General features: G+C 47.4%; 1 protein-coding gene across 2 annotated transcripts in view; it reads right to left on the reverse strand.

The window, feature by feature from the left end:
* The window catches only part of ephb3a (eph receptor B3a), a 36,101-nt gene extending 20,976 nt beyond the window's left edge, over positions 1-15,125 (reverse strand). The window contains exons 1-5 of one of the 2 annotated variants that reach the window (XM_026149693.1): positions 14,476-15,125; positions 8,637-8,701; positions 5,843-6,515; positions 3,609-3,764; positions 78-413 (exon numbers count right to left, since the gene is read on the reverse strand). In XM_026149693.1, coding sequence (XP_026005478.1) covers positions 78-413; positions 3,609-3,764; positions 5,843-6,515; positions 8,637-8,701; positions 14,476-14,539 — 1,294 coding nt within the window. In that variant the 5' untranslated portion in view covers positions 14,540-15,125. Of the gene's footprint in view, positions 1-77; positions 414-3,608; positions 3,765-5,842; positions 6,516-8,636; positions 8,702-12,743; positions 12,899-14,475 lie in introns of those variants that run through there. The other variant, XM_026149694.1, reaches the window with a different exon arrangement.
* Between the last annotated feature and the right edge of the window lie 380 nt (positions 15,126-15,505).

The following is a 15,505-nucleotide window of genomic DNA, read 5'->3' on the forward strand; positions in this document are numbered from 1 at the left end:
TAAGTGGTATTGATTGGAGCTACTCTATGAATGAACTTGTGGAAACATCCAGTGTCACTGACAGATGTTCTACTAACCGGCTTGGTTGGTGGTGATGTTGACTATGGAGTATCTGGGTGGGGTTGTGTTTTTCCCGGAAACCCCGTTGACAGCTTGCACCTCGAAGCTGTAGCGGGTGTGAGCCTGCAGGTTCCTCACCACCACCTTCCTCTGCCTCAGCCCCAGCCGGCGTGGAGCGATGTCCACGTTGTCATCGCAGCGCGTGCACGGGCTCCGGTCTCGGAGGCATTTCTTGCACACGACGTTATAGACGAGGTCACTCCGCCCACCCGTGTCCTCGGGCTCCTCCCACTCCAAGGACAGAGAGGTCTCGTTCACGCTGGATATGACGTTGCGAGGCGCCGAGGGGATCGCTGCACAAACACAGACGCGCACGTAGGTGTTAAAACAGGTGGGCAGGCAGAGAATAAAAACACACAGTGAGGCTTTAGTCATGCTCCCTATGCAATGCTGGCATTATCCTCCCCAGTGGTGTAAAAATCCTTTAATATCTCAGGAAGAAGATGTGCTGCTAAGTGTACTGAAACAGACAACATGTTAAGAGAACACAAACAGAAAACCAGCAGCCCTGTAGTCCATTCCTATGTATAACCACACTCTCGGTGCTTATGGAACTTAGCTAATCTACTCTTGATAGAAATTCATGTTCTCGTGCCAGTATGACCCAAGGCCACCGCAATTCAATAAGCAGTGCTACGTTTTTGAGTCAAGAGCCTTTAAAACCTGGATAAAGTATGATAAACCAGGAGGGAGGCAACACAGATTGGTTCAACAGACGTGCTTTTCATCCTGTTACAGGGAGAGAAGAGAAGCTCTCTGCCTCTAAGCTTCCAGCAGAAGAAAGTCTAACCTGTCTCACAGCAGAAAGAGAGCGAAGGGGGGGGGGCTCTCTCAAGCTATCAGCTCTGAAACCGCCTGTTCACGGACTTCAGCTCAGCCAGCTCGCCCTGAGCTGGGTTTCACTCACCCTGTCCTTTCTAATTAGGCAGGCACAGTTCAGAGTGGAGGCTCTTTTAATTGGACACCCATCTAAAACACACGCTGAGTCCAAGCTGCCGGCCATTGACTGGCTGAGCCTCTCTTGTGCAACGCACACAGCTTCCAACACAAAGCGCAGGCTGCCTGGCACAAGCCCTGACAGACCGCAGGGACAGAACTGTCAGGCCTGTGTGTTTGTGTGTGTTTGCATGTTTAGTCGAAGGCGGTGTTTGTGTCCCTGCCCGCCTGTCTGCACACACTGGTCGGTGTCAGAGTCCACAGTGTTCCTGTGACGAGGATCTGGGGGAGACAGTTGCGAGCCGTGTGTGTCACTTAACGTAGCGAAAGGCCCCTGGGGCCTGACTTTACACGGTCAAGGCAGCACATGTCGCTCTCCATTAGCACGACTGGGGCTGCGGCTCCTCTCCGAGGCCCTTCCATGCAGAACAGGCACCGACACCGCGGTCAGCACCAGACCCGATTACTTACCACCAAACTACCGTTAAATTTGAAACGCTGACAGACGCGTGTTTGCCATTTTAATGTCAAACTGAGTTTTGAGCATTGTGTATTCGACTTCAGAGCCTAGAAAGAGAAAATGTTTGACATTTGAGAGCCCTGACGATTTTACTGACGCGTTACCAAGTGGAGCTTTTTATCGACCTGTACGTTGTTGACACATTCTTTTTTCATAATTTCAGCACGTAACATTATGTTGCTTTACTATTCTACTACATCCCTACCAAGGTAGGCCCACCTGCTGCTACTTTCCACTCAGAAAGTGAGTTGGTCCTGTTACTATTTCAATTTTATTGAGGGAGAACTGAATAAAGATCCTCCCCACTAACTTGAATACATATTGCTTGCCTGGTGCATAAAGAAGAGCCCCAAAAGTAACCCAGCTCTTGTTCCATTTGTGTTTCCCCCAATGGCTCCGCCCTTATGTTCCCACTCCAACTATGAAGACTTTGTGGTCACATGACTGCTAACCATGCGATAAATCATCTGCCATTTAAGACATGTGAAAAACCCAGTCTAACATTCCTATTAAACCAGCAACCATCTTGGCGAATGGTTGCTGGAAGGCGCTGTGAAACTGATAATGTCTCAGTCACACGGGATTAGAGACTGTTCAATGACCCCCTGAACCATTGATCACTAGGAAAAATGTCTTCCTCAAGCAGCTGGCGAAAACCTCTAGGCGAATGCTTTGGTCACTAGCAGACTGCTGCAGTCACCTTTAGTTTGCATAGAGGACGCCAACTTGTCTCCTATTTCCAAAGCAGCATTTAAAACGGTGACAAATGCAACGTGAAACAGAAGCTGTTTACCTTCAAAGTAAAAGTTGCACCTTTTAAAAGGCCTCAGCTGCAACGCTGAGCACAACTTTTACTTTGATGATGATGATGAACGTTCTTCTGTTTCTGGTTAACACTGAACTTTTCAATGCCTTCCATGTAAACTAGGAGCGAGCTGCTGGCGACTGACTTCAGCAAGCATAAGGAGGTTTTTGGTGCAGCATCAATGTTTGCAACTTGCAATTTTACTCATCGACTGCCAGCAGCATCCAGAAACCACTTCACTATCGGTCATTAAATATACGTTTTTCTTCTCCTGACTGGTGGTTGTATCGTGCACAGCACAGTGGACAACTCCTGCGTCACGAGAAATCTGAACACACTGCAGTTCAGCAGCAATTAAAGTCCTCTTTCCATGCCAGTGGAAGATTTAAAAAACAAAGAATATGTTTCTCAGATTTTTAAAAATCTTGTCACAAAGCAGGGTGTTGCGCTGTAACTGGGTCTCTTGATGTAATCATGTTTGAAACCCAGCACTGGGATTTGTCGTGAAGGCAGAACAAGCCCTAGCACTGGGTGATAGAGGCGGTTCGGTTAAGGAAAAATGCAACCCGACAGGTTGCCAAAGTGTTTGCTGGAGGTTGCTGGCTGCTGCTAAGTGAAACCAGTGCTGCAACCGGAAGTGGTTATCATGGGAGACCCCGAGTTGTCTGCAAACAACCTGCAGCTTGATCAGGTTTGGCTGCAGGAAACTGGCAAAACCTTTAACTGGCTTCACCATTTCTCTTTCTGCTGTGGTGATAACCACCAACTAAAACCAAACACAATCACGTGATTTGAGAAAAAAACATGTTAACATAGTCCACTCCTACAATCATGACAAATCGACACTGAAGTGTGCAGACAAGCTGTGCAGTTTCGTGTGCCGTTCTGCTAAAACAGAACCCAAAAATGTAATCATTTCAAGCAGCATCAATCTAAAAAGTGACAGAGTGTGCAGAAGCACACAGCAGCGAAAACGGCAACATCCTAGCATCTTCCCCCAAGCTGGCTTTAAGCCTATTTACATACATTGTTCCGATGAAGTGACACTTTCATCAGAGTGAAAGATTTACACCCCACAGGGAGCACTAGTGTATTGGGCACAATCACTACTTCTCTTTTTGGTATGAACAGATTAAAATGAAGCCCCTACAAACAAGTCACAACGAGCACCAAAGATATTCCAAATTCAGACTATTTTTCCAGTCTGTGCAGCGGAGAGTGACTTACTGGTGCAGGCGGAGTCAGGGGGGTCACTGTCAGCGCGGTAGAAGCCATTCTGGCACGGACAGATACTGGCTCCTCGTGCACTGGTGCGACTGTTGGCTGGGCAGGGAGCGCAAAATCCCTCTCCGAATTTGGATTTGAAGGTCCCGGGGATGCACGCTGGATGAGTGGGCGAGAAAAATGAAAAGGACAATAAGAACAAAAGCAAAAAAATATATATAGATCTATCTAAATAAGTAAATAAAGGAACAAAAAAACAAAAAAAAACATGCTGGGCTGTCACTTATCTACAAGACCAGGGGCTGTCACATCTGTCAGAGAACAAAGTACCTGTGAAGTAGCAGCAAAGCTCAATATTTATGGAGGAAGCGCTGATACGTACGTGAGAAATGACGAACACTTAAGCACGAGGGCTTATCTATACATTTGCATCTGCTCTTTCATTTTCACTCTCTCGGCTAGGTGACATTAATCTCCCTAAAAAGAGAGTCGGGATGACAGCAAAGTTTCATGTTGAAGAGAAGGAAAAAGGAGGATAAAGATGAAGACCGACTGCTGACAGGAGATTGCTGTTGTCAGACAAACAGGGATGGAGAATGCTTCTGAGAAAAGGGATACACCCTAAACCCATCAATCAGTGTCTGCTCAGTCCTCGGTTCTCCGAATCCGCGCCGCGGAATACAAACAAGGCCTCCACGCGCATGTGGAACGGCTCCGTAATAAGCCAATAAATCAATCCGAATGATCAGAGCAGACGCGAATTAGCCGAGCGGAGTTATTAGGAAAGCATACGAAAAGTACGGTTATCTCACACGATGTGTCCAAAGCGATTCGTTTGAATTCCAGAGCGTCACGCTGAAGGTTGCGTGATATCAAGTCTTAAGGATAAAACCAGCATAAGCCGAGACTAAAGAAGGATTCAGATAAAGGGGATTAGCAGCAAAAGGTCCGGATATATCAGCCCCCCTTGTTTTACTGTTTGCCACATTCCTAACCGGTGCTGTAAAAGTGGCGGTCTCTGGCAAACATCTGTCGTGTCAGCATGAGGGCTCCGACAGGAGGGAGAGTCTGTGATTAACTAGTTGGGTTAAGTGGTCTCTCGTTTTGAACTCAAGTTCCACCCTAATTCCCCAACAATGACACTTTTAGGAAAAATCAGCGCAGCTAATGACACCGCAACGGCGCTGTGCAATAAAAAGCCAAAGACGAGACGAAAATGTGTGTTTTTTTTACACTTTCACAATCCGAAGAGACCTTAAGGCTCTACAGTCTGTGATCTGATTTATTCTTTTTCGTGTTAAGGGCTGCATTGTCATCTTCTCTTATTTGTTTGTTTTCCCCCACTCCTTTTCGAGAGGGTGCTGAATCACCCGGCGCTCTTTTCTCCAATCCATTAACCTCTTTGGAGGGCACCATGATTTTCCAGTTTTTGATACACTTAATGTTTCCCTCTCCCCGCTCTTATTGTGCCTCATCCCCCTCTTCTTTTCTCTTCTTCGCCTCCCCCTCCTCTCCATCTCATCCCGTGTTTGGCTGTGAGCGAGAGGCAAGACTGAGGTAAGAAATGAAATGTCTGAGTGATTAATGTTAGCGTGGCAGTGTTGGCTCACGTTGGTCTGAATGGTGTTAATGAGTGTGGCCGCCTGTAGATTAACTAACAGGAGGCCGCGGAGGAAATTACACTTCCTCATCACAACCGCTGGCTGAGGCCCTGGAGAGCTTTTTATCAGGCGCTGGCGGCAAGCTTTTAACCTTGAGCAGCCAAATGGCAACGAATGAGCTCTCAGCCAATGTTAGACAACATTTCTCACACCCAGGTGAGAGGAAGCCTTGCTTGTCTGTCTTTGACTTCTCTGCACCTTCCCTCCCTTTTCATTTTCTGTCCCGTTTTCTTTTTTTGGGCACATTCAACCCTTTTTACTGTACATCGTGCTATCTCCCTTTTCTCTGTTAATATCTCTCCGCCTCTATTATGCGCATTTTCCTTGCCTTTCTGTTTCTGTGCCTTCCCGCTATCTTTCTCTCCCTCCTGTCCTGCCCGCACAATATTTGTATGCGGCTCCTCTCTACAACAGCTCATTAATTCATACTCTCCTCCACCCTCCTTCACCCACCCCCTCCTTTCAGGAGCCACACAATAAATGCAGGGAAGAGGGCACAGACTGAGGTGACTTGCGCCGAGCATATAAAGGAGCTTTGGTTAAATAAAAGTCGAAATGTCTGTTAAATACACGTACCCTGGCACTGAGTGCTGTCTGCGGAAGGTTCAAAGCCGGCGTTGCAGGTGCACGAGCCCACGGGAACCATCCACTCGCCGTCCCCGTTGCAGTACAGCTTCAGCGGCACGGACAGCTCCATGGCGTTGTTCACGCAGGCCCCCGGGGCAATCACCAAGGAGGTGGCTTCTGCTCCCGTAGCGGTCTCGGGGAAGATGGCAAAGTTGGCAATGGTGGTGGAGCACTTCTTGAAGAAAACCCTGACTGAGATTAGAGACATGCAGGCTCCCAGGTCCTGGAAGGCCAGGTAGAAGCCTGCCTTGGAGAGGGGGCCAAAGCTGCGCACTTTGGTGTTGATCCTTCCCGCTTCCAGCAGAGAGAAACTCTCATCTGGGGCAATAGTATCCACCTTCACGTAGGGGTTCTCCCTCCACAGAGGGCTGGTGTCCGTGGCCATGTCCCCATCTGACTCATAGTAAAACAGATTAAAGGTCTCTTTGCAGGAGCCTGGGATGTTGGGGATGCTTGCACAATCGCGGACGGAGAACTTGAGCTCCACGTAGACGCGAAGCACGCCCTTGCGGGGTATATAGTCCGTCCTCAGCCAGTTGTTCTGGCTGGGCTGTTTGACATTGCACACCTGGTAGGTTCTGATTGGGCTCATGGAGTCATCGTATCCGCTGACCTCCTCCCACTGTGGAGACAACACGGAGACAGTGCGATGAGGGGAGGTAATGACTGTAAATACTGTGCAGAAAGGAGCAGAACGGCTTTAAGAATTAAATGAGGAGAAAAAAATCCCCGTGATTATCTAATGCTTTCTCTCAACGCAAAAACAGTTCCATTTCTCGCTCAGCACCGACCGAGCTGCGGCAGAAGCTCAATTTTTAATACGCTGATAATTAATATTAAATAGTGTTAAATGCAGTGCATCCTAATGCAAACTGTTCACCCATAGAGAATGTTGAAAACAGCTAAGTGATGTCTGGCATAAACATGGTTGCACGAATATACAACACGTGCACACCAACACACATTCCCACGACGTGCGTGTGCGCGTACACGTGGCCTGTGCAGAATAACTTGCAGCTAAAAAGCTTCTAATTGCATGAATCATTCAGAAAATTCTAATTATTATGGACTTTCAATAGAAAACATTTTCCCATTAAAACAAATTTCACACATTATGGCTGTTTGACGAGTTCTGATACCGATCGTGTGTCGCAGCTCAGATCATCATCAGCAAATCAGTCACTTGCGGGGCTCCGTCAAAGCTCAACTTCAGTAGCTATTAAACAAGGTGCAGACACACCTATAGAAGGCAGCGCTCGCATCGATGTCTGTTGCGCTGCAATCGAAACAGCCCCGAAGGAAGACTCGGTTTCTGTAACCCCCCCCCCACCACCACCACCTCCTCTCCTCCATATATGTATAATGCAAACAGTGAGTTATTTATTAAAACGGCCATCTAAATGCAATGCTTTCAGTGTGATTGCACTATGGCAGCACTCTGGAGCATTTCAGGTTACATGGACTCTTATATATATCCTCTTATGCCTACACACACAATACAGGAGCACATATTTGCATCTGCTTCGGTTTGTGTCCCTGCGAGTCTGATGTCTTGCTGTAGAAATAGTGATTTAGGGGCCCGGTGTGACACGGGCACCATCTATGGCTTTATGTGTTGTTAACAGTTGCGTCTCTATATGGTAACTAACATTAGCAGCTATGATAAATGTATCGGTGGGTCAATAAATTTAGTCCATTAGGAAATAACCTTGTGAGAAGTCAATTGTTTTGATTCCCCACCACCGCCGCCCCACCCTCTAATTCCACGTCGGACTGAATGCTTCGTTTCCATAACAAATGAGCGTTCCAGAAATTGATTATTTCAACCGGAGGAAAATAATGCATAACTCATCTCACGTCTCTGAGCTCCCCGCGTGCAATTTATCCCCAAACGATGAGCCCAAGAGTCAGCATTAGGCGTCGTAAATCACCGGCAACCCCGCTGATGCACTACCTGACAAATATGATAATTGCCGGGCCTCCTTGAACGTATGGGCTTGTCAGGCGTGAGGAGAGGGGCTGCCTCGCCAGTCGTGACATATGACTTCATGGATGCTGGGACATTTCAGAGCCGGCCCTTGTTTGGTTGGGGGGGGAAGAAGGGAGCCGGGGCTGCCGGAGATCGTTTCCATGGAAACCCACCATTTCCATTGACTGACTTTGCGCTCATGTAGCGAAGACAAATTACACTGGCCGAGTGTGGGGGAGGTCTGTCAGGCTGTTAGCCCTGGGGTCAAATTCATGTTGTTTTATTTTCTCACAATTCCTATAGGGGGTATCAGCTGAAAACCTTAATTTCTGTCTGTAATGCGCTCTTGGGCCCACATTATAAAAGACACATGCTTTCAGTTATCAGGCTACTCTATCCTAGGGAGACATTCAAGGTAAAGTCTAGCTAATAGTCCTTAAACGTGGCGGGGATTTGACTCCTGTTTGTGCGCTTGCTCATTAGTATGTTTAAAGTGCAATATGCACAAAAAGCACAAAAGAGATATTCCTTTGCTGATCTTTTCATGTGGTCTGAAAATCTTTGATATCCTCCACACAATGTCTCACAGTGTGCTTCTCATTTGCTTTATAGAATCCGAGAAAGCAAACATACACTGCAAAAACAAAGCCATAAAGCAGCAGGAGGTGTGCTGTTCAAGTCAGACTGGGCTCTATTAACAAGCAAATGGAACAAATGCTGTTAAAAAGCCAGGAGAAAAAAACACAACTAAGCTAAACACATGCGCAAACTCACCCCACTCTCTGGGAATGTGGTCCAAGCCAGCTCTGTGGTAGCCCACCGACTGTCCATAAGGGTTTCTGCAAATTAAGAGTAGGAGTAAGGTTCACAAACTGGGAATTAAATGGTGTGAAGAAGGATAAAAACAAAACAAAAAGTGTTGCAACACTTTAAAGACCACACACACACACACACAGTTCTCTGTTCTCCAGAAACGGATGCAGGTAAAAATGACACACACACCCCTCGCTCCATAACCTCCACCCACATGCGTTCAGTTTTTTGAAAGCTCTGACAATCGTGGCATATCTGTGCTGCTGCCTAATTAAGGCTTTCTCTGCGTTTGGCACCCACAGATGCACTTCTTTCAAATATTCACTTGTGGACTAAAAGAACAAAGCCTGTTCAGGGTTTTCGTCAGAGGGGAAATATCCCAGGGGAATTGAAGGGGGGGGGGGGGTCACATGAGCAGGAATATATTGTTCTCTGAGGCAAAAACACAAAAAACTGTGACCTCTCTCAGGTGAGCAGATGCTTACGTCACCTGGCTGTTTACAACTTTGGTGAGAGCCAAGTCGACAATCTTTTAGGGGGGGGGGGGGGGGGGGGGGAGGAGGAGAAGTTGAGAATAAACAGCAGGATCAATGAGCTCTGTCGTCTGGCTGTCAATCACACGTTTACCTGAGTGGGGGTGATCTGCTGAGTTCATCTGATACCTCACTCACTCTTACAGCTGTGTGGCCGTGCAGGCTCCCATTGTTCCCCTGCTGCTAATTACTGAAACAATTACACTTTTCTTCACGGAGACTCAATGACACAACTCCCGCTGTGCACCATTTGCTCACAAGTTGTTGATAACAGCGCCGGAGAAGGGTGTGAGAGGCTAAAACAAATAGCGTGTCCTGTGTGGAGCAACAGTAGCACTTGGTGGCTTTGTTCCGGTGGAGCCCGCTGAAGACAGTGGTTACACCACAGTGTGTCCTTGGCTTTTGAGTGTCACTAACTAAAATAAGTTGCATTTGGGTGTCTAAATCGGTCGTCCATCTGTGGCTGCTGATATGAGCGATGTGTGTTATTCAGGCAAAACCACAGCGGCTTTTCTTCTTCTTCTTCTTCTTTTTCAGAGCATGGGAGATAATGGACATAGATCTATACATGCACGGGGATGGATTACTTTTCAGTGGTGGTCAATAGTGTGCCAGTGGAGATGCAAGATTACACTAGTTTTCATTCTAACTTCAGAATGAAAGACACACAGTGATTGGTGGATATAGGAAATTTTACCTGGGGGTGGGGGTTTAGGCAGGGTGGCACATTTCTCTTTAAAAAGGTATTTGAAAATCCCCTATATGTTAATGAAGCCAACAAAAAACGCTTTAAAACTACTTTTGTATCATTATCTCTTCTAAGAAAACAAAGAGACAATAAATGAGACGCAAAAAGGTTCTCCAGTATAAATACATAAATAAATAAATACAGAAAACAACTTAAATTACTGTACAGGACTAATAGAAGGCTCCACAGCAGGGGGACACTTGCCCCCCCTTGCCCCCCCGTAGATCCGCCCCTGCACTGATCTCTTTCATACAGTTACGTTCACATCGTGGTTAAAGGGAAGCAAACAGACATCCCGCTGTGGTGTTTTTATGCTAGGTAACGTTGGATGTGTGTGTAAATGATAACAGCCGCTTGATGTGCAGCGATAAACTGAGAGTTAAATCCTATAAGGCTTCACTAATAAAATGCTTGAGACTGCAAAAAGTCAGTGAAGATGAAGCACGCAAGTTTAACATAAAGCTTGAAACCGGGGTGGGTGTGCTGTGTCTCAGTTTGATCTAAAGCATGATTCATGATGATTCAGTGCAACCATGCATCACGATTTCCTGTAGGTCACCCGTGTGATCGGATCCAGCCACTAAGAGTTTATGTAATGAGTTTATGCTCCCTGATTGATCAGTCGCCATCTGTGATCCTCGGGACACGTAGCAGCATTTTAGACACTTATGGGAGCAGCTTTTCCCTTTCTGACTGGGATCCAGCTAATCTAGCCGTGTACATGTAAGACGTAACTGTGCATTAGCTGTCGCTAAACGATGGTTAATTAGGCATTCACTAATCACATAAACTCATAATGACTTGATAATTTTGAAATAATGGAGAGCAAGAGGAGTCGTGCGTCGTGCATTAGCTGAAGAAGAACTAAAATGTTTTCCTTTACACCCTTTTTAAATTTTATATTCTGTTACAGTGGTAGATGCTCACATTAAGCACGGTCAAAGTTCAGTGAGGTGAGCATGTGCAGGAAATCCCTCTGAGCTATATGAACCAATCACTTAGATAGCTTTTTTTGGTTCTTGGCTCTGTGTGATGTCAGCAAGAAGGAATATCCCTAATATGGTTAGCACTAAAGCCCCACCCCCTTGTTATTAAACCTTCTGTATACCAGAGGCAGCCAATCAGAGGCATGCTGGCTTAAAGGACAAGGAGCTAAAGCATGTTGTTTCAGACTGAGAAAATAAGGAGCTGGACCAAGACCCAGAAAGAGGAAAATTAGGATTTTTTAAAGCTAGGAGGTACTCCAACCCAGTCCAAGAATAAAAATCAAAGTGCGGGAAATTAGCATAATAGGCCACATTTAAGTGTGGGATTTGTGCTTAAGCAGAATTTATTTAATGTACAGTACATTCAGAAATGAAAAGTAGGCTGCTAGGTTGGAATAAGCATACGAGTGGTTCTGCAATAAAGAAAAAATCATTTAATTTAAGGAGGAATAAGTGGCTGCTTCCATTTTTGTGTGTCTGCGTGCTGACAATAGAAATCCCATTTACCTGGGCATGATAATTAATAGGTAACATTTGCGCAGAGGGCAAATGCATTCTCAGTTTTCTGAGCTTTACGTGCGAAAGGGCATGAGCGACAGCGGTTAATAACTTCACTTGTCGAGCCCGAATGCACGTTCGTGTACAAGGTTGTTTTACTGATTAGCACGACTCGAGCCAGAGAGAGGAGGGACTAATCAGTGAAATCAGCGCCTGTTGTCTTTGCTTGGCTACACGCGGGCCCTCGCGGCGCACAGCCAAGTGAGCACTGGACGGCTCGCTGCTGATCCGTGGATGCAGGTCCGTCTCCAGAGTGTCTGATCCACCCCCCACACCTCCCCTTCCCTCTATCCCCTGTACCCAGAGGCAACAGGAGACAGATCCGCTCAGCCTCAGCTAACCACAGCCTCGAGCTCATGCCTCTTTAAAACAGGCTTCACCTCACACGGCGCAACAAGCAGGGGCAGCAAGGTGACCAGCTCATATCTGTAAAAGCCCCCTCTGTGAAGGCAAGGACTGCACCCAGCTGATGTGAGGGAGGGGGGGTTAAGAGGGGAGTGGGTGGACCTTTGACCTCCATGCGGAGCAGGAGGAAGACAATATGTCTACCGAGATCTTAAAGACGTGGACTCCTGTGCAGTCTGGGCTCACGTGCTGCTCGAAACAGTAAAGCTGCAGCGTGAACACGGTTTTCGTTCCTCACCGGAGTGTGTCAACGTCCTCCTCCTCCTCCTCATCATCAAACCACTGACTCCCAGAAACCCGCTGAAAAAGATCCCATTTGTTCCACACCTCTTCCCCCTCCTCACCCCACCCCTTCTCCCGTTAAATTTACAATGCCTCTGAGATCCCCTAACTGCTATAACTCAAATCCAGAAATCTCTTCCCCTCCACCACCGTTACCACCACCTCTCCCATAAAACTACAGCAGCAGTGGAGTCGTTCTGCCCCCAGGGGTAAAAAAAAAACAATGCTCTGCAGTGGGAACTTTAGAGCACCACCACCCCCGTGGCATTTGAGGCTCTTTCTTTCTCCCTTTTTTTGTATTTTTTATAATCGCCAAAATGCCACACAGCTCTGCGCTCTGGGAGCTCACACACGCTGATGTTTTATTCACTTTGTACGAGCGGCCGCATCATGAAAGAGACCCCCCCCCCCCCCACTCTCCCTCCCCCTTGTACTACACAAGACACTGCCGACAAGCAAACACATGAAATATTAAAAGCCCAAAACATCATCATCGTCGTCGTCGCCGTGAAGATCTGTAAATGCTGCAGGTGTTAATAATAAGAACTTCACTCACAGTGCACCTCTCTCTCTCTCTCTCTCTCTCTACAGGCTCACAGCTGAGTGCGACGCTCAGTTTGACGCCTGATGATGAGCACCTTTTTGTGCTGCTGACCTAATTTAAACACATGCAGCTGCTTTTACAGGTCAACAAATAACGATTCTTGTTGACATTCGTGTGTGTAGGAAGTAGGGAAGGAAAAACAAATGTGAATGAGGCTCGCTTTTAATATGAAAATCCCCCCCCCCCCCCCCGGTCCTCCCTTCGAGCGTTTTGCACCGCAGTCTTGCAGGGCGCGTTTGTAAAACGCTTTCTGAGCGCTCATCCATCTCGTTTACGAGTTTTTTTTAAAAAGAGTACAGTAAACGCCGACTGTAAATGAGAGCATTAGAACGTAAAAACGTCACAGCTGGCCCAGGCTTTTACTGCAATCTGCTGGCGCGAACCGGAGATAAGTCATCCTGATCACTTTGGCAATTAAAGCGCACACTTTCAAGTTGCCAAGGTGGATCCAACAACAACAAGAGACCCCACTGTTCAAGGCACATGTAATCCCGCCCACACCATCATCACCACGACTTCTCATTTAAACCCGAGTGATGATCTGCCCTTCATGTTTACCCTCAGAGGACAAACATTAGTTAACCCCCGTGCTTTGAGTAACACTTAGTGGTCGGGCTGAGGGAGGAAAGCGGGGCTGATCACCTTTGGCGTCAGAGCCCACTGGGACTCGGGGAGTGCTGCTGCCGCTGCATTGATTTACTTGCTGACACCAGAATTGATGAGGGATCAGGGGCTGGCCACGGTCCAGGAGAGGCAGATTGGACGGGGAGGGGAGAGAGGGAGGCGAGGCAGAGCAGAGAAATGTAGCTACAGCTCGGAGAGAAGAGCCCACGGGCGAGGGAGCAAGGGATGTGGGCGATGGTGGGCTTCTCCCCCCGGGGGAGGTGGGGCTCCGGGGTGGGCTCGCAGCGCACTTGTTAAGCCGCTGACCTTTAACTCACACTTGTCATCTGAAAACGTTTCACATGAGCGTCCCAGCGGCATTGTCCGGGGGCCAGAGATTGAGCCACACCGGGACTTGTTAAAGCAGCCCCGCTTAACAGGACCCACAGCATGTCTGCACCTCTCGCACGCATCACAGGAGGAGCCCTTTCTTTTTCTAATCCGTGGAGTCCGTCTCTAACCTCTGTGGAGCTGTGGGGGCGAAGAAAGGTGGGGCAGGTGGGCATCCTCACCGGGCTCGTGGGTGTGACAACAAGGACAATAGCAACAGGGCAGTCCTTCAGCCGCAATGGAAACACAGGGGAGTAATCATACACAAATACACACACACACACACACACACACACACACACACACACACACACACACACACACACACACACACACACACACACGGACTGGGGCGTTCTGATGCATGTGTGCATGAATTGCAGACTGACGCTCAGCCCAGGAGCCCGCCTTATATTTACAGCCGTAATTACGGAACACACGGATGCCGTGTTGCATGTAATCTCTCCGGTGTAGACAGCGTGCATCACTGATGTGGTGTTCAAACTGACCTCAGCGTGATTCACACTGTCATGAAAAGGAGGCACAGTGTGTGTAATTGTATGTTTTTGATTTTTGTATCCCTCTGCCTGACAATAACATGGTTCGCTGTCAGTTTATAGCGCCTACAAACAGCCCATTGTTCATCCGCGGGGAGCAAAAAAGTAGTGATGAAAAATATCAAACGACCTACCTTCTACAGCCAGGACCACAGGGACAACGAGGCTGCACACCCACAGCAAGTAATCCATTGTCATAAACCAGGCTTTTGCAACATGAATAAAGGTGTGTAGACCTGGAGTGGATGGATGGATGGATGGAGACTCAACCACGGAGCACCGCAGCCGAGCTTTTTGTTCCCCTCCACATTCTCATGTCTTCAGCTGTGATGAGGGCTCTCGCCGCCCCATTCAACCCAAATCCTCAAAAGAACAAGAGGTAGCCGAGCGCGTCTGTATGTTTGCATTCACCCAGCTCCCCAGATCCTCCCCGGAGTGTAGTTGTGGATGCGGTGCTTACAGGACCGCTACGCTGCGCCCTTTTCTCAGTCTCATTCTCTTTCTCTGACTTTACCGACACGGAGCCTCGGTCCAGGGGTGCATCTCTGTGCTGCTGCCCCCCGCGGGAGAAGAGGGTGGAAGCCCGGAGTGTGAAGCGCTCTCCGCCCGCAGAGGAATCTGTGAAGTCCGCTCTGACCAACTCCGTGCGGCTGTTGCTCCTCTGCGAGAGATGTGCGTCGGAATGGCAACACAGGGGCACAGACACACACACAGACACACACACAGAGGGGGGCTGGGAGCTCGAGGTGGCGTCAAGGCAGACTCCGTGAACCCTCAGCTTCTGGTAGGCACTTTCAAAACAAGAGCATGTCTTTAAAGACAACTGGATAGACATAAAAATCGATGAATCGATAAATAGATAGATAGATACCTTATTAATCCCAAAGCAGCAGCAGCAGGATAAATAATTAAAATACTACACTCTACAATAAATAATAAATGAATAGCACAAAATAAATTATTATTTTTGTTTTTGTTATTATTGTCAAAGAAGCAGCAAAAGCTGTGATGTAGTGTGTTATTACTAATAGAAATTCTTGAATTTGTAGTTTATTTTATATCATGTAGTTACAACAACCTGTGTTCACAAAACTTTATTTATTTAAGCCACTTCTATTCCTCCGTGGTCTAGTACTTATTACAGTTTCCTTATATATCACTGTC

Source organism: Astatotilapia calliptera, chromosome 18 (assembly GCF_900246225.1).
Source record: "Astatotilapia calliptera chromosome 18, fAstCal1.2, whole genome shotgun sequence".
In the NCBI taxonomy this organism is placed as follows: domain Eukaryota; kingdom Metazoa; phylum Chordata; class Actinopteri; order Cichliformes; family Cichlidae; genus Astatotilapia; species Astatotilapia calliptera.